Source organism: Sphaerodactylus townsendi, linkage group LG14 (genome assembly GCF_021028975.2).
Source record: "Sphaerodactylus townsendi isolate TG3544 linkage group LG14, MPM_Stown_v2.3, whole genome shotgun sequence".
Classification (NCBI taxonomy): domain Eukaryota; kingdom Metazoa; phylum Chordata; class Lepidosauria; order Squamata; family Sphaerodactylidae; genus Sphaerodactylus; species Sphaerodactylus townsendi.
In genome coordinates, this window is record NC_059438.1 from 37,333,810 (window position 1) to 37,359,072 (window position 25,263).

A 25,263-nucleotide genomic window follows, 5' to 3' on the forward strand; every position below is an offset into this window, starting at 1 on the left:
AATTCAAGACTTTAAAGAGAATTGCCGTTTTCTGAAATAAGGACCACCGGGGAACTGTGGCCTGTTTGGGCACCCTCTGATCTGGCCCTTTTCCTACCAGACCGCCAGCAAGTGTCAGGAAAAAAGGTCTCAACAAATGCCCTCAGGCCCTCTGGAATTATAAAAAAAGCACAGCAGAAGGATCCACATGGGCAGGGCAGATTGCAAAGTGCGGGAAACTTCCTCGGAATGGTGGGAGTCTCAGACCACACATACTGCTTTGACAGAGATGGCTGTTGGCGAAGAGGTGCTCCCTGATTGTGGTGGGCTTTCCGGGCTGTGTAGCCGTGGTCTGGTAGATCTTGTTTCTAACGTTTCACCTGCATCTGTGGCTGGCATCTTCAGAGGTGTGTCACAGAGAGGTGTGCACACTTCTCTCTGTGATACACCTCTGAAGACACCAGCCACAGATGCAGGCAAAACGTTAGGAACAAGATCTCCCAGACCGCGGCCACACAGCCTGGAAACCCCATAACAATCAGTCTGGGAGAAGTTGGCACATTTCCTTCCTTCCCACCAGTCAGTGGAATGCTCAGGCCCCATGGACTTCCAAGTTTCTCCTCCTTGAAGTATCTTGAATCTTTTACAGCCCAGAAAACCCACAACAGCCAGTTGAGTCCAACCGTGAAAGCCTCCAACAATACACTAAAGATGCTCCAGGCCTCCTCTACTCTTTGAAAGGACCTAAGGAGGAAAGACAGGAGGCACGGTTGGCTATGGTGAAAGAATGGTGCTTGATTTCAGCTTCCAAAGGGAAGGTTTATTCCCTGTCAGCCATGCAGGTTTCCAAGCCAAGAGCCAGAGGATGAGTGACCACTAAAGGGGCCAGTATGGGATGAACTTAGTCCTTGAGTCAACTTAGTACTTGAGTAGGGGTTAGGGAGGAGTGTGATGCTCAGTGACTTTTTTGTGTGTGCCATTCAAGACCATTAGGATTTTATCCTCAAGAACTAGACAGTCACTATTCCTAGGATACTTACAGCGCAATTCTATGCAGAGTTATTCCTGTCTACATTGAAATGAATAGGCTTAGACTGGAGTAACTCCTTAAGATTGCACTGTTAGTGTTCAGGCTTTCTCCCTTCAACAAGGATTCTGCACCAGCTTGCCTACCAGAGTGCTGCGTCAATTCTGGGGTACATTCTGGGTTGTGTGAATGATTCATGCAGGGCATTTAGCCAGGCCTGTTGGGCCTTCCTCTTAACCCTAAACTTCTCCCATGACTGCATACTGCAGAAGGAAAGAGTGCACAAGCCATCGTTTCTGGGAGACGTCTCCACCATTGCCAGTTTCCCTGACCAGGAAGCTGCCAAAAAGCCCTTGAAGGGTGAGAGCCGCCAGAATGCTCTTTGGAAGCCACAGCTGTCAGATCCGGTGGGTGCCTGGTCTCAAATGCGATCTTTGCTTTGTGCCTTCTCTAGGCAGAGATGCTTTATAAGAAGAACCCCAAGCTGTTGAACCAACTGCAGTACTGCGAGGAAGCGGGCATCCCCCTCGTGGCCATCCTCGGGGAACAAGAACTGAAGGATGGGGTGGTCAAACTGCGAGATGTCGCTACAAGAGAGGAGGTGCACCTGTCCTTTCATCTTAAGTGGGGAGGGGCAGGTTGCGAATTGAGTGATCACTACCCAGCCATTTCTTGGGCAAATTTCTAGGTTGTTCCTGCAGGGGGTGCATTTTTGGATGTATTGGCACCAAAATTTCAGGGTACCATCTGGAGATGATGGCACCCCCCAAGTTTGGTGCAGTTTGGTTCAGGGGGGGCAAAGTTATGGACCCCCAAAACTGTAGCCCCCATCTCCTATTAGCTCCCATTCGAAACAATGGGGGATGGGGCACCCCCTTTGGGAGTCCATAACTTTGGACTCCTTGAACCAAACCTCACCAAACTTGGGGAGTACCATAAGGACAGTCTCCTGATGATATGCTGAAATTTTGGTGCTGATATGTCTAAAATGCACCCCCTGCAGGCACCAATGTCCTGGTGCAAAAAATCTTTTGGTCGTGGTGGAGTGGCCGCCCATGGAGGGGGGGGGGGGCATCCAACTCAGGTTTTGCCCAGGGCTACAGTTTGCCCAGGGCTGCCTCGTTACGCCCCTGCTAAGGGTTATTCAGTTTTTATAATGGGGAAAAACGAGAAATTCGTGGGACCAAAAACTTATTTTCTGTTTTAGAATGAGTAAAACCCTTTTTTTTAAAGAGATGGCTTTTCTCACTAAAAATGTACACCATGGAAAAAGTCAGGACTTTTAAAAAAAAGTCTGAGGACTTTTTCAGGTTTTCCACTAGAAAAATTGGGGGAACATACACACAAGACAGAGAAAAAGAAAGCGTGTGTTTTTTATACTTTTGGAATGAATGAAATGACAAAGTTTTAATGTGTAAAATGAAATTTTTATGCAAGATTTTCGAGGATTTTTTTTGTTTTAATGTAAATAACTTAGGTAACAACATGCTATAATGTGTTTCATGATAATACATTATTACAGAGTTCAGTTTTTTCCAGCGTTCTGAGGTATAACTTAATATCCAAATATGCTGACAGACCTTTGAGAAGGATGAGAGAATCTTTGACAACTTTTCTGTCCAAGTAATATGCTTCCTTTTGCTTAGTGAAGGATGTATTTTATGTATGTATGTATGTATGTATGTATGTATGTATGTATGTATGTATGTATGTATGTATGTATGTATGTATTATTGGGTTTTTTATACCGCCCTACCCCCAAAGGGCTCTGGGCAGTGAACAACATAAATCGCATGTACAATAACCCTTAAATACATTTAAAAAGTTTAAAAAGCAGTGATCAGTAAAACAATGTCCGCAATAAGCCTCATTAAAAACCTCCCAAAAGGGGGGAAGAAAACGGGTCCCATAGATGGTAGGGGACCCAAAAAATAAAGAAGAGAAGGAGGAGGAAGCAGGAGGCACCTGTCAGCAACTGGACACTCCAAAAGCCCGGCAGAACAGCTCCGTCTTACAGGCCCTGCGGAACTCACCAAGATCCCGCAGGGCCCGGACAGCTGGAGGAAGAGTGTTCCACCAGGCAGGGGCCAGGGCTGTAAAATTTTCCACATTCCGCATTTATTTCCATATGTTGTGGCAGGATGGCATGCTGCAGTTTGCAATTCCTTCTCAAATGTTAGGGCCTACATACAATTTTTAATAGAAATCAAAGTTTTTTTTAAATTCCATATACATGCCAGACACTATCCTTGTGCTAAAATATAGTTGGCCATGCTGGCGGGGCTGATGGGAACTGTAGTCCATGAACATCTGGAGAGCCGCAGGTTGCAGATCCCTGTTGTAGATGATGCATTTTACTGTAAAATCCGCAAGAAGTTTAGGTTTTGATTAGGAAAGTTAATATTACATACATTTCAATTTTCCTCAAAATGTATATCCCCCCCAAGGGAAAATCAAACAGAAAAAAATATTTTTTTTACTCAGAAAATTCTGGAACGCTTATATCTCTAAGCATAAATTTCTTTAGTATGCCCAACCTGGAGGGAGCTGTGTAGATGGAATGAAAGCACAGGCGCAAACTTAATAGTTAAATTTTAGAACCTATTTTAGGCTTCAGCTGTGGTTGCTGAAAAAAAATTGGGTCCAGTAGCACTTTTAAGATCAACAGAGTTTTATTCTTGGTATGAATGTTTGTGGCGTGGCGTAGGTTAAGAGCTCGTGTATCTAATCTGGAGGAACCGGGTTTGATTCCCAGCTCTGCCGCCTGAGCTGTGGAGGCTTATCTGGGGAATTCAGATTAGCCTGTACACTCCCACACACGCCAGCTGGGTGACCTTGGGCTAGTCACAGCTTCTCGGAGCTCTCTCAGCCCCACCTACCTCACAGGGTGCTTGTTGTGAGGGGGGAAGGGCAAGGAGATTGTCAGCCCCTTTGAGTCTCCTATAGGAGAGAAAGGGGGGATATAAATCCAACTGTTCTTCTCTTCTTCTTCTTCTTCAGATACACTTTGTTGGTCTTTTAAAATATATATATATCTTTATTTCATTTCAATATACAAAAAACAACCATAGTCATACACTGAATAAGAACGCAGTAATAATACAAAAATGCATATATACTAAATAAAAAATAGAGAAACAGAGGATTTAAAAGATATGATGCAGCAGAGAACAGATGACTTATTCATTGACTTCTCCCTCAGATGAGGAAGTGTAAACTTGATAAATAGACCCACAGTTGGGTGCTGTGTGGTTTCCGGGCTGTGTGGCCGTGTTCTAGCAGCATTCTCTCCTGACGTTTCGCCTGCATCTGTGGCTGGCATCTTCAGAGGATCATGATCCTCTGAAGATGCCAGCCTAGGCCAGATAAAACTATCAGGAGAAAAATGCTACTAAATGCAAACCACTAACTTCAAGCTACAACACTCCAAATACGATTCAACCATTAGAAAGCCTTCGACAAGACCCACAGTTGTTGTTGCATTATACAATTATAACTATTAATCCGAATCTTTCACACTTCGGTAAATCAGATTATTGTTTTATATGTTTGTGTACATATGTATGTACACACACAAACATTTTTCTCCTATTCTAGATAGTCATATTTATTTCTAATCTAGCATTCCTACTGCTCGAGGCGTTAAGTTTCAGTTTCTTGGCATATAGTTCCTGAACAGAGTCCAGGTTGCACTAAAGTCATCAATTTGTCCTAATGAATTCAGCGACCGCGTAGCTGGCTTTCTCGATGCATTCTTCCACCTGAGGCATCTTTTTCAATCTCCAGTTCTTTGCCAGCACCGTTCTGGCTGTTGTAGCCAAGTAAAGAAACAGAACATTATTAATGTATTGCCGAAGGTGTCAAACAGGCTTTTCTCTGTGATACACCTCTGAAGATGCCAGCTACAGATGCAGGCTGTATAACAAGGTAGGAACAAGATCTACCAGACCACGGCCACACAGCCCGGAAAACCCACCACAACCAGAGCATTATTACATTTTGCTATTTCTTCCTTACATATGCCTAACAGATAGGCCTCGTGCCATTACAAATTTTATTGACAGTATTTTAAAAATTATTTCATGACTAGATTTCCAATACTTTTGTGCTTTCTTACATTGTCTTTCTTACATTGATAGATGAAAAAAGGTTCCTTAATTCCACATTTCCAGCTTGTGGAGAACAATGTTTATATATCTTAGATCACAGGTATCAAACTCACGGCCCTCCAGATGTTCATGAACTGCAATTCCCATCAGCCCTTGCCAGTATAGCCAATGATCATGTTGGGAGGGACTGATGGGAATTGTAGTTCATGAACATCTGGAGGGCCGTGAGTTTGACACCCCTGTCTTAGATAATGCTGCAGGCATTAAGTACCAAGCATAATGGTTCCTAAAATATGTGAAGCTTCTGTTTTCTTCAGGCCAAAGATAATCATGCCATCCTTTAGTGATATTATGGCCTGCTATTTTAAACAGTTTTATCCCTTCTTAACATTGTCCATTCTTTTAGCAATACAAGAGATGAAGTTCTCAGAAGACACTCGGTGGAGAAATTACTCTTAGACAGAAACACAATGATTGTTCTCAAGGAAATACCAGTACATACCTTTTGTCATCAGTTAGGTTTCTCTCTACTGAGGAGAGACACGCAGCTTTCTTCACGTCCTGACCTGGAAGTAATATTGAGCCTGTTGGTCTTAAATCTGGACTCCACCTTTTTTGTTGTTGCTTCAGACCAACACAGCTACCCACTTGACTCTATCCCAGTGATGGCGAACCTTTTTAAGACAGAGTGCCCAAATTGCAACCCAAACCTCACTTATTTATCACAAAGTGCTAACCTGGCAATTTAACCTGAATGCTGAGGTTTTAGTTTGCAAAAAACTGGTCGGCTCCCTCTTCCTCCACCCCACCCGCTCGAGCAGGGGCCAGCCTGCTCTAGCCTCCAGCAAATCCTGCATGCACCGCTGTGTGCCTCTGTAGTATCTCTGCCTACTCTGCACCACCGACCCTCAGGAAGCAGCCACCAGGATCACAGGCACCAGGCCCGCCAGCCAAGTCCTCCCTGCTCACCGTGGTGCGCGCACATTGTGCTCAGCCTAGATGTGTGTGTGTGGGGGGGTGATTTTCCACCCACCCCCCACATGATGAACTCTGTGTGTGCATGCCCACAGAGAGGCCTCTGAGTGCCACCTCTGGCACCTGTGCCATAGGTTCGCCATCACTGCTCTATCCTATTAGGATCCTTGGTGCTGTTTGGCCCCATGCAAATGCAGGAGACAATGAGATTGAGATTAGTAGAGTCTCCCAACAAGGTGTGAAGTGCCTGATTCAACATAGGAGAATCGCCTCTGGCAAGATAAACAAATCCTTAGCTTCGACACTTAACACAATTAGAGTTCTTTTTACATCCCTTTCACAGATAGGTTGGAGACAACAATCGCCAGCCTTTCCAAGTCTTGCTGTTCTTGAAGCCGCTCAGTGTCCTCATTTTGCTCAGCAGCAGCAGCTGTTTTATGTATTGTTTCTTTTCCTCCATTTATACTTCACCTTTCACCCCAATGGGAACCCTAAACAATTTACCCCATTTTTCCTTTCCTCTGTTTTATCTTCACGACAACAGCCTTGTGAGGTAGGTTAGACCAAAGAGAATGACTAGCCAAGGTCACCCAACAGGCTTTCCCTACAGAGTGGGGCATTCGAACCCAGATCTCTCAGATCTTAGTCTTTCACCACTAAACCAGAAGGATGGAAAACCGAAAGCAGCGCATCTGTAAGCTGCGGACTCTGGCATGATTTCAGGGATGAGACAGGTTTTCTTAGTTGTTCATGGAAAATATGACAAGGATCCTAAGAACTGCACAGCTAGTTCCATGCACCCAAAAGTACTTTCAGTGATGCTACAAAGTAGTTCTTGCTTGGTATGGAAAACAGCATCTAAATTTGCTCTTTGGAGTCTGGATGTTGCACACAAATGTTTAAAATATGCATTCATTTCTCAGACAAACCTTAAAAATATTCCCTCCTCACACACACAAACCCTCCATAGGCTATATACAAAAATGCTGGTACGATCTCTCACCCTGGCTTAAACAGTGACTTGGGTTTCCTTACTATAATTTCTAATAGCTCAACAGAACCCACTTTTAGAAGTGGGTTTTTCATAGGCTGTTGCTAACATGTTGTATCATACTATGATCCTAAATTAGGGTTGCCAGTTCTGGGTTCAGAAGTACCTGGATATTGAGGGTGGAGCCTGAGAGAGCGGGGTTTAGAGAAAGGATGAACCTCAGAAAGGTAAAACGCCAGGCTAACCACCTCCCAAAGCATCCATTTTCTCCAGAAGCGGGGATAAATGTTTTAAGCAAATAAATAATAAACAATTTAGTCTGGAGGTCAGTTGTAATCTCCCTACCCTTCACTGATGTCACTTAATTTTTTAATGCCTCAAAGCCCTTGTTTCTTAATTAGCTTTTTATCTTCCTTGTGTTTATCTTGTGAAGGAGCCTGGAGCCCGTGACCTCTTCCACTCTGTTCCACTCCCTTGCGCAGAGAGCCAGCACCTGAAAGATTTATGATGCACCAAGGCCCTTTTTGCCTCACCTTTTCCCATCCCCCCCCCCATTTTCCGCACCCAAATGCGGAAAATGATTTCTTTGTTGTAGCATCTGAGGGGATGAGCTCTGACTAGTGAAAGATGAATAAATGCACAAAAAAAATTGACTCTTAAGTCTTTAAGGAGCCACTGGACTTTTCTCAAATCCTTCCAAAGACGGCAAGTTTATTCATGAATCAGGGGAATGCTGCTGTTCTGGCCAAGGTGCCCTCCAGTACCATAGTCAAAGAAGATCTCTGCAGAAACACTAGTTCAGTTATAAACATGGGTGGCCTTGTAGAGTGATCTTTAGCCTCTGGCCTTGAGGAAAAGCACACAAATGAAAGATGCAGCCATAGCAGGCGTGTTTGGGGACAGATCGTCTGCTTCAGAGCATCTGCAGAAGGAAAATCCTTCCAGCCCCGAGGCTTTTGAGTTTCTCTTTTGATCACAATGGAATTGATTTCAACTTACTCCAAATTCCTAAACAGTTTTTTTAAAAGAATGGATTGGCGAATTTCAAGAAGAAACTGAGTAAAGAAGAGTTAAGAGAACTCCTCTTAACAGTGCTACTCCCAATTGTCCCAGTTCCAGAGATGACAGAATCTGTGACTTTATAAAGAACATTTCCGTCCTCAGTTCAGAATAAGCTGTTGTTGGGGAGGGCCCACTTTCCAGACAAGTTCTTTTCACTACACTAATAAGGCATTAGGAGGGGAAAAAATCTCATTTGATGAGATTTTCTGTGCCTAGTACCTGTTTTTTTTAACTGACTCTTCAAGGTGTTCACCAATAATTACCATAAAAAATCTGAAGAGGTCTGCTTCAATCAGAGGTGGGATCCAACCAGTTCTCACCACTTCTCTAGAAGTGGTTACTAATTTTTTCTGAGTGCCCAGAAGGGGTTACTAAAGCAACCTTCCTGCCCAATAGGGACTGGAGGTGCGTGTGTGCGGCGGCGCCACTGTTTGAATCCCACCACCATCGGAACCTGTTATTAAAATTTTTGGATCCCACCACTGGCTTCGATGCTATGGCCCAGCATGATGCAGTGGTTAAAAGCAGCGGAGTCTAATCTGGAGAACTGAGTTTGATTCCCTCCTTGCTCCTGCACATCAGCAGACGCTAATTTGGAGAACCAGATGAGATTTCCCCACTCCTACACATGAAGCCTGCTGGGGTGACCTTAGGTTAGTCCCTCAGAACTGTCTCAGTCCCACATGTCTCATAAGGTGCATTTTGTGAGAGGGGAGGGGATTGTATGCCACTTTGAAACGCCTTTCAGTCGAGAAAAGCAGGATATAAAAATCAGCTCTTCTAATCTGCCTCAGGAGAAACGCTGCTTCATAGCGCAGGATTGTTTTGATGAAAAGAGGAGAAATGTCTGGAGTGCAGGAGAACATGTTTGGGGAAACATGCAAAGGAGCCACAGGTGAATCGGGCAAGACAAAAGGCCACACACTGCAGCTTAATCCCATTTCTCTTTGCAGGTGGATATCTGCAGAGGAAATCTTGTGGAGGAAATCAAGAGGCGGACATGTCTATCCTAGAGAACTTCCTGCCATCTATGCCGGAAAGGGTTCCTAGATTCCCTTTGGAGAACTGCTGAATCCTTCCTCAAAAGCCCAGGCCAATTTTGCAACATTTGGTAGTCCGTGGGGAAGGATCATCCTCCAAAGCTTTATTATTTATTTTTTAAAAGGTCATTTCTGCAGCAGAAGGTTGATGCTTTTTGGCGGGCATTATCTAGTCTGTGATGATTTGGGTGACTGCATACGTTGGATGGACAGGGTGGGGTCATTCATCCATGCTCTCTTCTTCTGGCATCACACATAATCATTTGAAAATGTTAACTGGCAGTTTAATAAAAAGTATTGCACCTTCATTCTTTCTGCTGTGTTCATGTTCCCATTTTCCTTACAGTTTTGCAGCAGAATTATCTGTTGTGTTTCTTGAGTTGTGATAGAAGTTTTTCCCACTCTCAGAGGAGTAGCTACCAAGGGCTAGCGGGTGCGCGTTGCCTGCCCCCCCCTTGCAAAAAATGCAGGCTGTGGTTTTTTGTATTTTTTAGTGTTTTTTCAGTTTTGGGGCAGCAGGGGGCACAGCTTTTAGGCTAGCTAGCAGCATCTACATTTCAGGGATTTTTGGGGAGACTCTCCAGATGATACCAAGTTTGGTGAGGTTTGGTTCAGGGGGTCCAAAGTTATGGACTCCCAAAGGGGGTGCCCCCATCTCCCATTGTTTTCAATGGGAGCTAATAGGAGATGGGGCTACACCTTTGAGGGTCTATAACTATGGACCCCCTGAACCAAACTTCACCAAACGGGGGTGGTGGTATCATCAGGAGAGTCTCCTAAAGATTCTCTGAAATTTTGGTGTTGCTAGCTTAACAATTGCACCCCTGACAGCAGGCACCCCCCCAATTTCCCCAGATTCTCATTTTAATTCCACCCCCTTTGGCATGGATTTAAAGGGAATATCTGAGGTCCCCAGTTAAAACATTGAAAGTGATGCTGTTTCAGGGTGGAGGATAATCCACCCCAAAACAGCATCACTTTCAATGTTGTTTAAACTGGGGACCCCAGATTCTCCTTTTAAATCCACCTTAAAGGGAGAATCTGGGGTCCCCAGTTTAAACAACATTGAAAGTGATGTTGTTTTGAGGGGGGGGAATCCATCCCCAAACAGCATCACTTTCAATGGTATTTAAACTAGGGACCCCAGATTCTTCCTTTAAGGTAGGCGCCACAGGTCAAGGGAGTGCACTGACTCTCCGGAGCCACAGCCCCTGCCAGCATGCCGACTCACCCCTTCCGGGTTGCCCAGCAGTAGACCTGGGCCCTTTGCTGCCTGCCCAGCGGTAGACCTGGGCGCTCCTCCACGAGATTGGCTTGGTTTCTCTCCCCCCTCCACTGTATCTAGGGAAAATGGAGCGGGGAGGGGGACTCAGATTGTGCCCCAGGCTCCATTTTCCCTAAATATGCCTCTGTTCCACCTTCCCGGGGTCTGTGCAGGCAAGCTTCTGCCCTCCCCAGGCCACCCATTGGGGCGGGGTGGGGGGCAAAACTCAGATTTTGCACCAGGCTCCATTCTCCCGTGTTTCCCCAAAAATAAGACAGTGTCTTATACTAATTTTTGCTCCCAAAGATGCACTATGTCTTATTTTCAGGGAATGTCTTATGTTTTCTGTGTTCTGTTCGTCGGGCATGCTTCCAAACAAAAACTTTGCTATGTCTTACTTTCGGGGGATGCCTTATATTTCTCACTTCAGCAAAACCTCTACTACGTCTTATTTTCAGGGGATGTCTTATATTTGGGGAAACAGGCCTCTGCCTACTCTATACGGGCAAGCCTAGCCAAAGAGCGCCTAAGCAATTGGCCATATGCAGAATTTGTAAACCCTGAATCAAGCAAAAATTGCTGTGGAAATGGGTGCTCTCATTCTGATGATGTGCCTTTCTTGAATCACATAGTGTATATCCAGAGGTGGGATCCAACCAGTTCTCACCACTTCTCTAGAAGTGGTTACTAATTTTTTCTGAGTGCTGAGAAGGGGTTACTAAAGCAACCTCCCTGCCCAATAGGGACTGGAGGGGCGTGCGTGTGTGCGGCGGCGCCACTGTTTGAATCCCACCACCATCGGAACCTGTTATGAAAATTTTTGGATCCCACCACTGGCTATATCATCAATGTATCTAATTCTCAACATGGGCAAATCTGTGGATAGTTAAATTGGGAGATTAAAGATGTAGCACAAGGCAGATCTTTCCACAAACATAAGAAAGGGCCCAAGAAAAAAAATGTGAAATCCAAAAATAAAAATGAGGAGTAAATAATAGAAATAAATAATATTCTCCGTAAATAATAGAAGCAGTGCCTGTAGCTTTAAGAAACAAATGCCCTCAGTGGCCATTTCCAGCCTTAGTTGCTGTCAGGAAAAGTTGACTAACTGATGACGTGACTTACCCTGGCCCAGCACTTAAAACTATTCAGCAGCAAGCACCGCACAAATGCTACTGGGGTGAAGCGGTTAGAGATTCATACTCACATTCTGCCAAGGAAACTCACCGGGTAACTTTGAGCCTGTTATATATTCTCAGCCTAACCTACCTCATAGGGTTGTTGTGAAAATAAAATGGAGTTGCAGAGAATGATGGAAGCTGCTTTGGTCCCCAGTGTGGGATATAAAGCTAAATATCAATATGTCAAAAGTTGTGTGGCAAACAAAAGGTTGGTGGACGGGAAGGACAGAAGGAAGGAAGGAAGAAGCTATAGGGGTTTTCAGGGAATGAAAGAGGAAACCGGGGGGGGGGGGGAGATGAGAAGTCTCCACTGGTCTTATTCTCAGTAGGGCCCTAGAAGTGAAAGAGATGGTAAAAACATAACATTGTGAGATTTCAGCAGCAGGAATTGCCTGGCACAGCATTAGCTAACTTGTGGCCCCTTCCACACAGGCAAAATAATGCATTTTCAAACCACTTTCACAACTTTTCCAACATCAGATCCTCTGAAGATGCCAGCCACAGATGCAGGCGAAACGTCAGGAGAGAATGCTGCTAGAACACGGCCATACAGCCCGGAAACCACACAGCACCCATGTGATTCCGGCCGTGAAAGCCTTCGACAATACACTTTCACAACTGTTTGCAAGTGGATTTTGCTATTCCGCACAGCTTCAAAGAGCACTGAAAGCAGTTTGAAAGTGCATTATTCTGCATGTGCATTCCGCCTGTGTGTCAGAACCTGAAAGCTCTCTCTAATGGATGCCCCCCAAATTATTGCTATTCTTGAGATTTATCTTTGAATTCAGAGACCCAGTGGAGGCGCAGTGGCCATTCAGCCGGAAGTGGGAAGGCCCCTTCCGCACATGCAAAATAATGTGTTTTCAAGCCACTTTCACAACTGTTTGCAAGTGGATTTTGCTATTTCGCACAGCTTCAAAGAGCACTGAAAGCAGTTTGAAAGTGCATTATTCTGCATGTGCGGAATGAGCCTCAGATGCAAACTGCCACTCCGCTGTGGAAAGGGGCTGAGTGACACGCTTTCAGCCTGGCCTACCTCTCAGGGGTTTCTGTAAGGATAAAACAGTGTGAGCCACTCCGGGTCCCCATAGGTGGGAAAGGTGAGACACAAATTATAGTCAATAAACCGCATGCAAACGAGTTACCAACCGAGTGGTGCACAGTTGCGCAGTCTCATGAACGAGTGTGCTGAGCGGTGGGGTGGCTATTCCCCGGGGGAAGCGTGCATAAATGCAACAGTTGCAATCCTGCAAGTTGCAATCCAGCGAGGAGCGATTGCAATTCAGCAAGAGCTGAAAGTCCGGTTTGAGGCATGCAAACTGAATGCGGCTGCGGTGGGTTCCTTTACAATGGAAAACCAACAGGCTCATTACTACGCGGAATGGACCTGAGTATCTTCTGGGATGCAAGGAAAACACCGCCCCCCGCCCCCTCCCGAGGTGACTGTGCTGGGAACCCCGGCGCCCTGCACGACCTCTTATCTTCAAAGCAGCCAGGGAGTGAGGGGGTCAACCCAAGGTGCCTCGGAAGCAGCAGGCAAGCTTGGCAGAGCCACAGTCCCAAGCGGGGCAGGGGCCCAGGGGCGCCACGCAGGAGCCGCAGCCGACCGGGGGTCTACTGCTTTTGGGGGCGGCTGTTCTACAAGTGCAGGCAGCGCGCGCTGGGGAATTGCGCGTGCGGGACGGGGGGGGGGAGGGGGACAGGCTCCGCCAATCAAAAGAGGATGAAGGAGCCCCCCCTCTTCTCCGCGCGCTATAAAAGCGGAGCACGCGGCGGGCGTGGCTGTGAAGGCGCGGTCGGCTGCGAGCATGGAGGCAGGTGGTGATGTTCCTGCTGGGGGCGCGGGGCTACAGGTGCGAAGGCCGCGCCTTTTCCCCGGAAGGATGGAAAAGACGCTCCTGCCGGCATCCCTGGGGCTCTCCTGCCGCCTGGAGCCCCCCTGGGCGACCGGGGCTGGTTGGGGCGGTTCCCGCTCCTTCCCCCCTGCTCCGCGGAGACCCCCCCCCGCGGTGCCCAGTTGTGCAGCTGCCTGCTTGGAGGGGAGGTCAGACACTGGCCCAGATTTGGCCGGTGTGGCCTCGAGAGGCCGTCGGGAAGCCTCTCCTGGAAGCGGCGGGGAGGGTGAGCGGGCCTGCTTTGCAGGGGTGACTGCAGCCGGGCTGTGTGTTGCTTTCCCAGGAATGGACCGAGGTGGTGAGCCGGGAGAACAAGGCAGCGCTCTCAGCCTGGGTGCAAGAGACGGGCATCCGGTTGGTGCAGGTGAACGGACAGAGGAAATACGGCGGTCCTCCGCCAGGTACGTACGTCGGAGGTGCAGGCAGGTGAAGGGCTGCTCGCTTTGCTCGTCTTGACCCCCCCCCCAATACCAAGATTGAGGGGTGTTGCAGGCAGTGGGGAAAGCCCATTGATCCCATTACTTCACTCCTCAGCTGTTGCATGCTGCTCATTTCGGATCTACTTCACAGTGTTGTCGTGTAGATACAATGAGGATGTAGGAAGGTTTCTTTGGCTGTTTATAAGGGTTCAAAACTAGATGCAGAATTAAGTACACAAAATGATACAAATCTTGAAATACCCCATTGTATCCGCACAACGACCCTGTGAGGTAGGTAAGGCTGAGAGTGTGTGAGTGAGCCAAAGTCGCCCAGCAAAGCTTTTATGGTGCAAGAGGGGATTGGAGGCCAGGTCTTCCAGATACTAGTCTGATGCTATTAACCACGACACTGGCTCTCAACCAAATTAATTCAGTCTAAATGGATTCAGGTACAGAGCTGTATGTTGTGTTTTGGTTTGTTTGAAGATTTTTCTAGGGGTCTTCTCGGTTTGGGTGGGTTGGTAACATCCCAGTCTGAGCTGACTGATTATTTTCTTATCTTCAAAGGCTGGAATGGCGGGACTCCGACTTCTGGGTCAGAGGTATTCATAGGTAAAATCCCACAAGATGTCTATGAGGATAAGCTAATTCCTCTCTTCCAAAGTGTAGGGAAGCTATACGAATTCCGTCTCATGATGACTTTTAGTGGCCTGAATCGCGGCTTTGCTTACGCCAAGTATGCCAATCGGCGCAGTGCCCAGGAGGCCATTGCTGCGCTCAACAGCTTCGAGATCCTACCTGGCCACCCCATCGTGGTCTGCAGAAGCACTGAGAAGTGTGAGCTGTCGATTGACGGGATAGCGCTCTCCATCAGAAAACGCCCATTTCTACAGCTACTTTGCGAACTCACTGCAGGAGTGACCAACATCTCCTTGCACCCAAGTCCTTTCCAGAACAGGAAGCAATTTGCGACGGTGAAGTACGCCTCACATTGGGCTGCTGCCATGGCCAAAAAGGTCCTTGTAGAAGGTGAGTCTCCCCAGAGTTTGGAGTAGCACAGTGCAGCTTGATAAATCTTTAGTAGCCAGTTTAGAGCGCATCATATAGAGCAGTGATGGCGAACCTTTTCGAGGCCGTGCCCAAATTGCAACCCCAAACCCACTTATTTATCACAAAGTGCCGACACGGCAATTTAACCAGTATACTGAGGTTTTCGTTGGCTCCGAGGTGTGCGTTACTTAGGAGTAAGTTTGGTGGTAGTCGGTGCAACTCTTCCAACGGGTTAATCACGACCCTAGGAGGGTTTACTCAGAAGCAAGCCCCATTGCCAGCAAGCGAGCTTACTCCCAGGTAAAGGATCACACTTTAGTTCTTCACATGAAAATCAGTGGGGTTTAACAGTGGTTAACAGGGTTACCTACACTGCTTCCCCAAAACTAGGTCTTAGGTTTAATGCTAATAATTGAGCCCAGCAGCCCAGGCCAGCCTAGATGTGTATGGGGGGGGGGGGGCAACTCTGTGCGTGCGTGCCCACCCGTGCCATAGGTTCGCCACCACTGATATAGAGGTCCATGAAACTTGGGGGAGAGGGAAAGGCAGTCTGCCCTCACAGTTTTTTCCCCAAATATCCCTAGGGTTTTTCTCAGATGTCAGATTTTTCTGCCAGCGGGGGGAAGGGATGTCCTCCAAGTCTGCATAAAAATCTGTTGGGGATTACTGTGTCCCCAATTTGTACATTTAAGAACCCTCAGGTTAGCCCAGCGTGCTCTCCAGATAAAGAAATTACACTATCAGCTCCTGCCAGCATGGGCCAATTGGCCATGGTGCAGGGGCTGATGGGAATTAGAACCATGAACATCTGGAGAGAGTCAAAGAGGTTGCAGACCCCTGCCTCACAGGCCAGGGGTCTACAGCCTGCGGCTCTCCAGATGTTGGGACTACACAGACTACATCGGCTACTTGCCAGCATGGCCAATTGTGCATGGTGGCAGGGGAACTGATAAATTAATAGTCCTGGTATGGACATCTGAGCCGCAGGTGAACCCTCAAACGAATATTCAGATTTAGCTGTTTTGCTGGAGTTTGTTAATGATTGTGGATCAGGATTGATTTATTTTCTTGACCCATGGAGGTGGGTGTAACTTGAACCCAGCACCAATTGAAGCAGTTCTGCAAGCAAGACTTGATTTGTCCAAGACTCATTATCATGGCTCTCTCTTTTGAAACATTTTGTTTTTTGCATGGCATCCAACCTAAGAGAATTCTAAATTACTCCGAGGCTTGCATGCTGTTAACGTGTTATTTGGTTGGTCCTAATAAATAAATTCTGGTAAGTATTATCTAGATTAATAATCTGTTACTCTTTTTCAGTTGTTTACTAGTCTGCATTGAAAGTACAAAATACATGCAGCTGCAGTACCAAAGTTTTGCCATCATGGGCTATGTCATTCACTAGTAACTTAATCCAGTCTTCTGCTTTCCAGTTTTCTACTACTTGGAGCAGCAGTGGTGTAGTTGTTAAGAGCAGGTGTACTCTAATCTGGAAGAACCGGGTTTGATTCCCTGCTCTGCCGCTTGAGCTGTGGAGGCTTACCAGGGGAATTCGGATTAGCCTGTGCCAGGGGTTTGCAACCTGCGGCTCTCCAGATGTTCATGGACTACAAATTCCATCAGCCCTTGCCAGCGTAGCCAATTGGTCATGCTGGCAGGGGCTAATGGGTTGCAGACCCCCTAGCCTGTGCACTCCAACATACACCAGCTGGGTGACCTTGGGCTAGTCACAGCTCTACGGAGCTCTCTCAGCCCCACCTATCTCACAGGGTGTTTGTTGTGAGACGAGGAAGGGAAAGGAGTTTGTAAGCCCCTTTGAGTCTCCTACAGGAGAGAAAGGGGGGATATAAATCCAACTCTTCTTCTTTCATGGTACTGTGAGCAAAAATGGACTGTTGCTAGCAAAGAGGTACTCAACTCAGATTACCCTGTTGCATAGTTAAGACTCCTCTTAATGGGTAGCGCCGACTGCCCTGTTAAAATGGAATCCAGTTTTATTTCATTTGTCTCGATTAATGTTTTGTAAATGGCACTAGGTAGGTCAAAATCAGGTGTCCCTGCCCTGTCTGAGCCTGTGGGCACTCTTGAAATTCTGACACGTGGTGGTGGGTGCAACCAGAAAATAGCTTCCATTGGAGGTAGAATTAGCAACTGAATGGCTATCACAGGCAGGCCAGTGTGGGGAGAAGGAAGATGATTTTAAAAATACATTGTAGCAGTGGCGTAGGAGGTTAAGAGCAGGTGCATTCTAATCTGGAGGAACCGGGTTTGATTCCCAGCTCTGCCGCCTGAGCTGTGGAGGCTTGTCTGGGGAATTCAAATTAGCCTGTGCACTCCCACACACGCCAGCTGGGTGACCTTGGGCTAGTCACAGCTTCTGGGAGCTCTCTCAGCCCCACCTACCTCACAGGGTGTTTGTTGTGAGGGGGGAAGGGCAAGGAGATTGTCAGCCCCTTTGAGTCTCCTGCAGGATATAAATCCAAAACATTGGGGGGGAAAGAATGAGAGAGAGTAAAATCTACACTAGTGGTTGCAACTGTTGGAACAACATTGTTTTAATTGTGTCTCTAGTAGACAACCAGAAGAGCCCCACTTGGCTCCCACCCACCTTCTAAAAACACCTGCTGGACATTTGTGTTGGGGATCCCCGAGTTATATTGATGTTGAGCGGGCACTGTTTTCTGGTTTTCATACAGGGTCTTTATGGGTATGTGGAGACAACATTGAGGTGGATTGGCTGAAGCCATCCCTGAAACAAGAACTCAACATCCGCACCTCTGTGCAAGCCGTCCCGGAGATCTTGCCACCCGGCTGCTCAGCTGAAGATGCCCCCAGCCAAGGGCCAGTTGATCGTCCTGTGCCACTGGCAGTGGGTAGTGTTCTAGACTACCTAAACTTGCAGTGTGAGGAGGGGCAGCTGGGGACCCCTGTGTTCCTTACCAAGTGCATCCAGAAGAAACGTGGCTGGACTCAGTTTTGGTATCAAGTGGTGATCCCAAACTACCTGTCACCCTTCAGCGGGTTAATTTGGATCAAGCAAGATGAGGCTGTCGTGGAAGACCATGAAAAGGCAAAGAATGTAATAGCACTACAAGTACTTAAAGTCTTGGGTAAGAGTCTTTACATGAGCTGAGTAGCGTGTTATTAGTATGCTTGAATTTCTAGCAGGAATAGAGATTCCAAACAAAATTGGGCAGGGGAGAGAGATCCCTGATTCTTCTCAAATTTCTGTGAATTTTTTTCCATTTATAATCAGTATTATAATTTTTTCAGGAAAAGGTTTTTCATACACAAGCTGTGTAGTATTTTTTTCCAAGGGAAAACGGAGCCTTTAGGGTGCATGGGGAAAAAACAGCTATGAAATTATTTTCTCGTTTTCAGTGAGAAACTATATCTGTCACTTATTTAAAATACGCAGCATGAAAATGTCTAAGGGCTCATCCATTTTTCCATAGAGGAATTTGGGTCAACATAAGAAGAAAACCACACACTGTAGATACCGTGTTTCCCCGAATATAAGACAGTGTCTTATATTAATTTTTGCTCCCCAAGATGTGCTATGTCTTATTTTCAGGGGATGTCTTATTTTTCTGCGTTCTGTTCGTCGGGCATGCTTCCAAACAAAAACTTTGCTATGTCTTACTTTCGGGGGATGCCTTATATTTTGCACTTCAGCAAAACCTCTACTATGTCTTATTTTTCGGGGATGTCTTATATTAGGGGAAACAGGGTAGACACATCTTAGATTTTTTCCCCAAAAATTATTTGGTAACAATATTCCTTAACATTTGCTATGCTAACACATTGTTAGGCAGTTGATTATTGTGTTAATATCTGAAACATGCTAGTAGTTCTTACCTTCTGTAGTTGTGAAAGAGTTTCTGTCTAAATAATATACTTTTATTTCATTTATAGTTTTTTTACCTTGAATTTCTATTCTCGCCTCTCACATGACAGAAAATGAAAGAAAGATGTGCTTATGGTAGCATAATGTACAGTGATTCACAATTTTTTCAAATATTACTTATGCATGCAGGGGTTTTTTTACAGGAACTTTGGACTTGTGGGTCACCATTCCATAAATATACTGAATAGTACAATTTTATGTTAACTTACATATGACCGTTTTAAATCAGTAAAAGGTTTAGGAAGCTAGGTACTGCATATACTTGAAGTTGTCCCCAAGTATCTTATTTGTTTCCAAAAATGGGGTGAGGAATAATTATTCTACCTAAAGGCTGCCCTTCCCCTTGTGGACTTAGGGTTGCTTCCAACATGAAGTAGCAACAACAAAATCAATACAGTAATCATACAATTTGACCGGATGGCATTAAAACTGTAGCAAATTAAACAGCCACTTTCCCCCTGCTTCTTTACCTACATCGGTGTTTCAAATGGATTCAGTTGGGGACTGTAGTCTTGATGTACTGAAGTAGAAGTCTGGGAGACTCTGTGGTGGCATGCTTATACTGCTGCTCTGTCAAATGACACCAGTATATTGGGGGGGGTGTCCCCAATCTTTGCAGCAGAAAGCAGCATGATTAATTTCCCCCACCCATAGCACTGCTTTTTCATTGCAGGGCTAGTCTAGGACAGAAGACCCCCACATTCTTGGTATGGTGTCCCACAAGTCCAAATTTATTTGTTATTTTGACCAGAGGTCTGCAACCTGTGGCTCTCCAGATGTTCATGGACTACAATTCCCATCAGCCCCTGCCAGCATGGCCTGATGGGATTTGTAGTCCATGAACATCTGGAGAGCCGCAGGTTGCAGGCCCCTGATTTTGACACATTCACTTAGATAGCCCACGTTTTTTGTCACCCTAGGCCAGCACTGAATGTGGCAGCCATATATTCAACATTCTGTTTTCTACAATGGTTAACCAGATGTTCTTGACAAACCAGTAGACCTCTCGCAACACCGGCTGCTTCCACTATGAACCCCAAGCAAGTGGCATTTTAACATACACAGCCTTTGCATCTGGAGGGCACAGCCCAGCCTTGACCTCTCTATTATTTCCTGTTCCTTCCTCTAATTTCCCCTCCCCCCAGTAGCCCAATTGGGTGGGGTGGAATGAATTAGCTCCTGGAGCTGTTGTAGAGCACAACACTACACCCTGCCAGTGTAAGTGGTATTTATACCAGGTGGGTTCCTGCCCCAGAATTGTGCCAGTCAGGGCAGAAGTACAGCTGGGAGCGGACTAGGGTATTCCCTGGGGGCCTTTAGCCCAGGAATGTCCCCTTTGCAGGAGTCAAACTTCTGTCACCCAAAAGTATTGAGCTGTGAGTATCCGGGCACATTTTACTTGATCAATATGTATGTGCAATGAAGAAAAATATCAACTAATGTATGACAAGGGTCAGAGCTTGTTTTCCAGAATATAAAAGAGAGCCAAGGATAGGTGGCTATTCGAGAGGGCTGGCCTGTGACCCACTTTTGAGTCCTGATCCACAGGTTGGGAAACACTGGTTTAGGATACTTTTGCAGAGGACTGGAAAAGAATAATACCTGATGGGCTAATCTGGGGGGTTACCATAATAGTGCAAGAGGTGGTATAATGGTCTGAGAGTTTAGGTTCAAATCTTCATTCAACCTACCTCACAGGCTTGTGTGGGTGAATGAGATGAGATAAACAAATCATTTTGTATGAAAGTTGGTCCCACTCAGGTAGTAAATCAGTAACTGCATCAAGGTAAGATCTTCAGGGACTTAACACACAAGACGTAACAGTTGGAGAATCTGGTTTGCCTTGTGACAGTACGGGGTCACTGGATAAGAATGCTTCTACACACATACCCATTTCCCAGGTTTTCCCCAGCTGTTTTGTAGCTTTCTGTGAACATACTTTCGTACAGGGGTGTCCAACTCTGGCCCTCTAGATGTTCATGGAGTAAATTCCCACCAGCATTCTGGCAGGAGGTGGTGGGAATTGCAGTCCTTGAACATTTGGAGGGCCAGAGTTGGGACACCTCTGCTTTAGGACAATCTTTATCATTCCAAAAGCGGGTTTGGAGAAGGGAAGGAAGTTTTTTTAGCCTCTATATATTTGGTACCAGCCATTCCCTCCACTTCTGGTGGGCTTTTTGCTTGCTTTTTAAAGAAGTATTATTGTTAAATAAATTATTGTTGCATTATTGTTTACTTCCTTTCCTCCCTCTCTTCCATTCTGTACAGCCTGTGGGTTAAATTAGGCTAAGTATATGGGACTGGTGATAGAACACCCAGCAAGCTTCTATGGCACAGGCAGGGTTTGAACACAGGTCTGCTGAATTCTAGTCTGATACCAATAAGACTGGCTGTCTAATCTACTACTGATGACAAAACAAAAACTAACAAAAGCCCAGCCAGGAGGGTGGGGATGGCTGGTACAAGCAGCATCGCCATGTGAAGAACAGCCTTGTTATGGCGGAAGGTTCTTTCTTGTGGAAATTCATTTTTGGGAGGTTATAGCCATTGGGGTGCTGTGCGGTTTCCGGGCTGTATGGCCGTGTTCTAGCAGCATTCTCTCCTGACGTTTCGCCTGCATCTGTGGCTGGCATCTATAGCCATTGTTTCCTCCTCCTCCTTCTTTTAAAAGACAGGTTTGTCCTTCATTTCTCTTTGAAGAGAAACGTGTGCATCCTTTCGTGTCTTCCACCTTTATTGTACTTTCAGAGGAGGATGGATAGGAAAGTTTGTGAAGAAGTCACTTGCTTCAAAGCATAAACAGTAAAATCCTGAAATGTTGCAGATCCTCCCTTTCTGCCCCTTATTATTCAAATTTCTCTTTATCAAAATGGAACAATTAAAAAGAAGAAAATAGCTAGATTTCAGAGAGAGATTAAATAAAAGGAATGAAAATAATTTATCCTACTAGCACTAGTAGTGCCACAGTGTTTCAGTGACTATGCGTTCACAGTGGTAGCCAAGCACTAAATCAGATGACCCAGCTGGCTGATCGTTTTCCTTTGTTTCAGGCTGATTTGGGCACCTTCTGCCCACGCGAGACATTGACTTGGTCCCCAGAACACACCTGCTGCTCATAGGTGCTGGTGTTCAAGGTGTCAAGGTGCTGGTGTTGACCTTTAAGGCCTTGCGCGGCCTGGGACCATCGTATCTTCGAGACCGCATCACCCCAAATGTCCCTGTACGGCCTCTCCGATCCGTGGAGGCCAATCTACTGGTGGTCCCTGGCCCTTCGGTGATGCGGCTGGCCTCCACACGGGCCAGGGCCTTTACAGCTCTGGCCCCGGCCTGGTGGAACGCTCTTCCTCCAGCTGTCCGGGCCCTGCGGGACCTTGGTGAGTTCCGCAGGGCCTGTAAGACGGAGCTGTTCCGCCAGGCCTGGCCGCTGATGGTACCCCCCCTCCCGTGGCCCTTGACATCTGGGCCATTTGTCATCTAATGAGACTGGCCATGCCTCCTTTTTTGGGGGCGGGGGGAGGGAATTTTAAAACTGGAATGCTGGACGCCACTCTATTTCATTGAGATTTATTGTATAATCCTTGGAGTTAAATTTCTAGTTTTTTATCGCTGCTTTTAAATGTTTTAACTTTTTTATATTGTTACCCCTACATGATGTACACCACCCAGAGCCCTTCGCGGATGGGGCGGTATAAAAGCATAAATAAATAAATAGGATAACTATATTTATTTTTGGCTAGCCAAAGGCCATTTCAGAGTAAAATTAAGCAATAAAAATAGTAAAAAAGCCCATAACCCTGTATACAATAAACTGTACGTATTAAAAATATGATACAAAACGCAGCATAGTTTACAAAATAAATACAGTATATTTGGGATATATTCATTTTAAACAAGTTGTGTTCTTTGACACTGATTTAGCTATTTTTTTTTCTTATCCGCTCCAGAGGTCTGCAACCTGCGGCTCTCCAGATGTTCATGGACTACAAATCCCATTAACATCTGGAGAGCAGCTGGTTGCAGATATCGAGACCCATTGCCTCCCCCCTCCTTTTTAAGGAGGATTAAGTTAAGTTATCCTCGTGAGATACCTATCTTGGGAAACAAATCGTTGTTTTAATTGTATTTATGGCAGTTGTATATGATGATTTTATATATGGTTTTATGTTGTGCACCGCCCAGAGCCCTCCGGGGATGGGGCGGTATATTAAATTAAATAAATAATAATAAATAATACTAGACTGAAAATTGACAGGCTGTGAGATAGGAGTCAACATCTGATAGTCCACACGTTCACTTGAACCCCAGAATATACCTGCAGTTCACGTGAAGGCTGTCCTTATCACAGGGACTTGTATATGTGTCTGTGTGCCTGAGTTTTTGAAAGAATGGATACATAAAGTTGTGTTGTGCTGGTTTTAAAGTGTGCCTTCGATAAAAAGGTAGCCTAGCGAACAAGCCCATCTACTGGCCTGTGAGAAATGTGGCGCCAGTGACTCCCATCTTTGAGTATCCAGACTACAAGATTGTTCAAAGTGCTTGTGTGAAATGAAGTATTTGTATTTGTTGTGGGAATACAGCAGTGATGGTGAACCTTTCCGAGATCAAGTGCCCAAATTGCAACCAAAAACCCACTTATTTATCGCAAAGTGCCAACACGGCAATTTAACCTGAATACTGAGGTTTCAGTTTAGAAAAAACGGTTGGCTCTGAGACACACATTACTCAGGAGTAAGCTTAGTGAAGCAACCGTGCAATGCTTCAAATGGGTGAATCACGATCCTAGGAGGGTTTACTCAGAAGCAAGCCCCATTGCCAGCAACCAAGCTTACTCCCAGGAAAAGGATCATGTCCAGGCCAGCCTAGATATATGTGTGTGTGTGTGGGGGGGGTGATTTTCCACCCCCCTCACACATGATGAACTCTGTGTGCAAGTGCCCACAGAGAGGGCTCTGAGTGCCACCTCTGGCACCCGTGCCATAGGTTCGCCACCACTGGAATAGAGGCAGCAGAAGGGTGTTTTAAGAATTGCAAGCAGAATGGTTGTGGCTGAAGGTGAGATCTGGACCTGAATCTTTTGTCTCATCCCAACAGGGTGTCCTCCAAGAAGATTTCTGAAGAAGAATGCCCTGCCCTGCTTCAGTGCATGACACATCTCAACAGTTGCCTGCTTGGGGCCTCTGCGCCTCATCCTGCTCCCTACGGTGGCTGTACTGAGTCAACCCCCTTGGGAAAAAATGAACGTCTGTCCCGTCCTTCCTTTCCCTGTGGGGCTTGTCTTATTTGGGGGTCTGTTTTTGTTCTTGTTTTAAGTGCCTAGCCCTTAAGTGAATCTTCGGTTCTTGTTTTGAGATAGTTTGAATAGTCTGTTTTGGGGGAGGGTGCATGTTTTGTTCACTAGTAGTTTAGGGGTAATTTGTAATGTCTCATCACTGGGTGTCTTTTTTTCCCCTTTTAATCTTTCTTGGAAGCGTGACAGTTCCGTGCATGTCTTGTGCGTTGTTTACGATGCTCGCTCTGGCTTAAAAATCACAGGGCCAAACGGGACCTGCTAGTTCCATGAAGGAAGTTTTTTGTTGTTTGGGATCTTGTTTAACAATCTCCTGCTTTGGAAGAGCAGCCATGGGGCAGAGGCTTAACCCCTTCCCCTCCCACTGACCCAGATTGGGCACCTGAGGAAGAGCTCCTATTCATAGAAGTCCCAGAGTTGGGTCTGACTTGCCACCCGGCTGTGGTCATGGAGAGGGCTGTTTTGTTTTCTTTTGACCTTTCTTTGGATTTTAAACATTCCTCGTGTATTGAAATTTTTTTTTCTCCTGTAGCAAAGTTAAAGGTTTACTTGACCATGTACCATCTGGGTGGAGAGAGCGTCGGACAGGGATTCTCTCTGTGCCTTAACTGTTCAGGCAGCCTTTATCTGCTCGAACCGTATGTTCAAAACTTCCTTATTTTAGAAGGTCTTCCTTGAACCTGGGTTGTGCTGTGCAAGCTCAGGGAGTCCTTACTTCAGCACAGCTGTGGCGACCAAGTGCCTTTTTAAACTTTGGAAACAGTCTTTATGAATACGGCAGGGAAAGCATACGCCTGTCGCCTTAATGTTTTAAAAGGTTCTGCAAAAGCACGTGACAAGAGAATCTGTATATAACGCAGGCCAACAAATGGCCCTTAAATATTAAACTAAGTTTGAAAGATAAAATGTGTTCGGTGTTCATTTCTGGAATGTCATGTCGATGCTGTTATGCTCTGGGCCAGGAGTCCCAATATGTGTCCCGTGGGCACCTTTTTCGGGCAGGTGTAATTAGGAAGTGGGTGGGGCCAGGTAGGCTTTTGCCTGGCAAGACTTCTGACTTTTTATATATATCAACCT

The 25,263-nt window shown here is 46.0% G+C and overlaps 3 protein-coding genes across 3 annotated transcripts in view; 2 read left to right on the forward strand and 1 right to left on the reverse strand.

Moving 5' to 3' along the window:
* The window catches only part of LOC125443438 (histidine--tRNA ligase, cytoplasmic-like), a 45,231-nt gene extending 35,740 nt beyond the window's left edge, over positions 1-9,491 (forward strand). Inside the window, exons 12-13 of the mRNA XM_048515559.1 lie at positions 1,461-1,607; positions 9,097-9,491. Of these exons, the coding sequence (XP_048371516.1) occupies positions 1,461-1,607; positions 9,097-9,156 (207 nt within the window). The 3' untranslated portion in view covers positions 9,157-9,491. The remainder of the gene's footprint in view (positions 1-1,460; positions 1,608-9,096) is intronic.
* The window catches only part of IK (IK cytokine), a 375,513-nt gene that overhangs the window by 292,570 nt on the left and 57,680 nt on the right, over positions 1-25,263 (reverse strand). The window lies entirely within an intron of this gene.
* DND1 (DND microRNA-mediated repression inhibitor 1) lies at positions 13,434-25,020 on the forward strand. Its single transcript, XM_048515563.1, has 5 exons — positions 13,434-13,481; positions 13,807-13,924; positions 14,510-14,971; positions 17,689-18,102; positions 23,991-25,020. The coding sequence occupies exons 1-5, from the start codon at positions 13,437-13,439 to the stop codon at positions 24,044-24,046; spliced, it is 1,095 nt and encodes a 364-aa protein (XP_048371520.1). The 5' UTR covers positions 13,434-13,436; the 3' UTR covers positions 24,047-25,020.

Bases quoted from the DNA above. Each gene is read 5' to 3' on its own strand.
- DND1 (XM_048515563.1), top strand. From the start codon at position 13,437: ATGGAGGCAGGTGGTGATGTTCCTGCTGGGGGCGCGGGGCTACAG. The intron at 14,972-17,688 runs GTGAGTCTCCCC...GTTTTCATACAG, and splicing joins CAAAAAGGTCCTTGTAGAAG to GGTCTTTATGGGTATGTGGA. The intron at 18,103-23,990 runs GTAAGAGTCTTT...TCATCCCAACAG, and splicing joins ACAAGTACTTAAAGTCTTGG to GGTGTCCTCCAAGAAGATTT.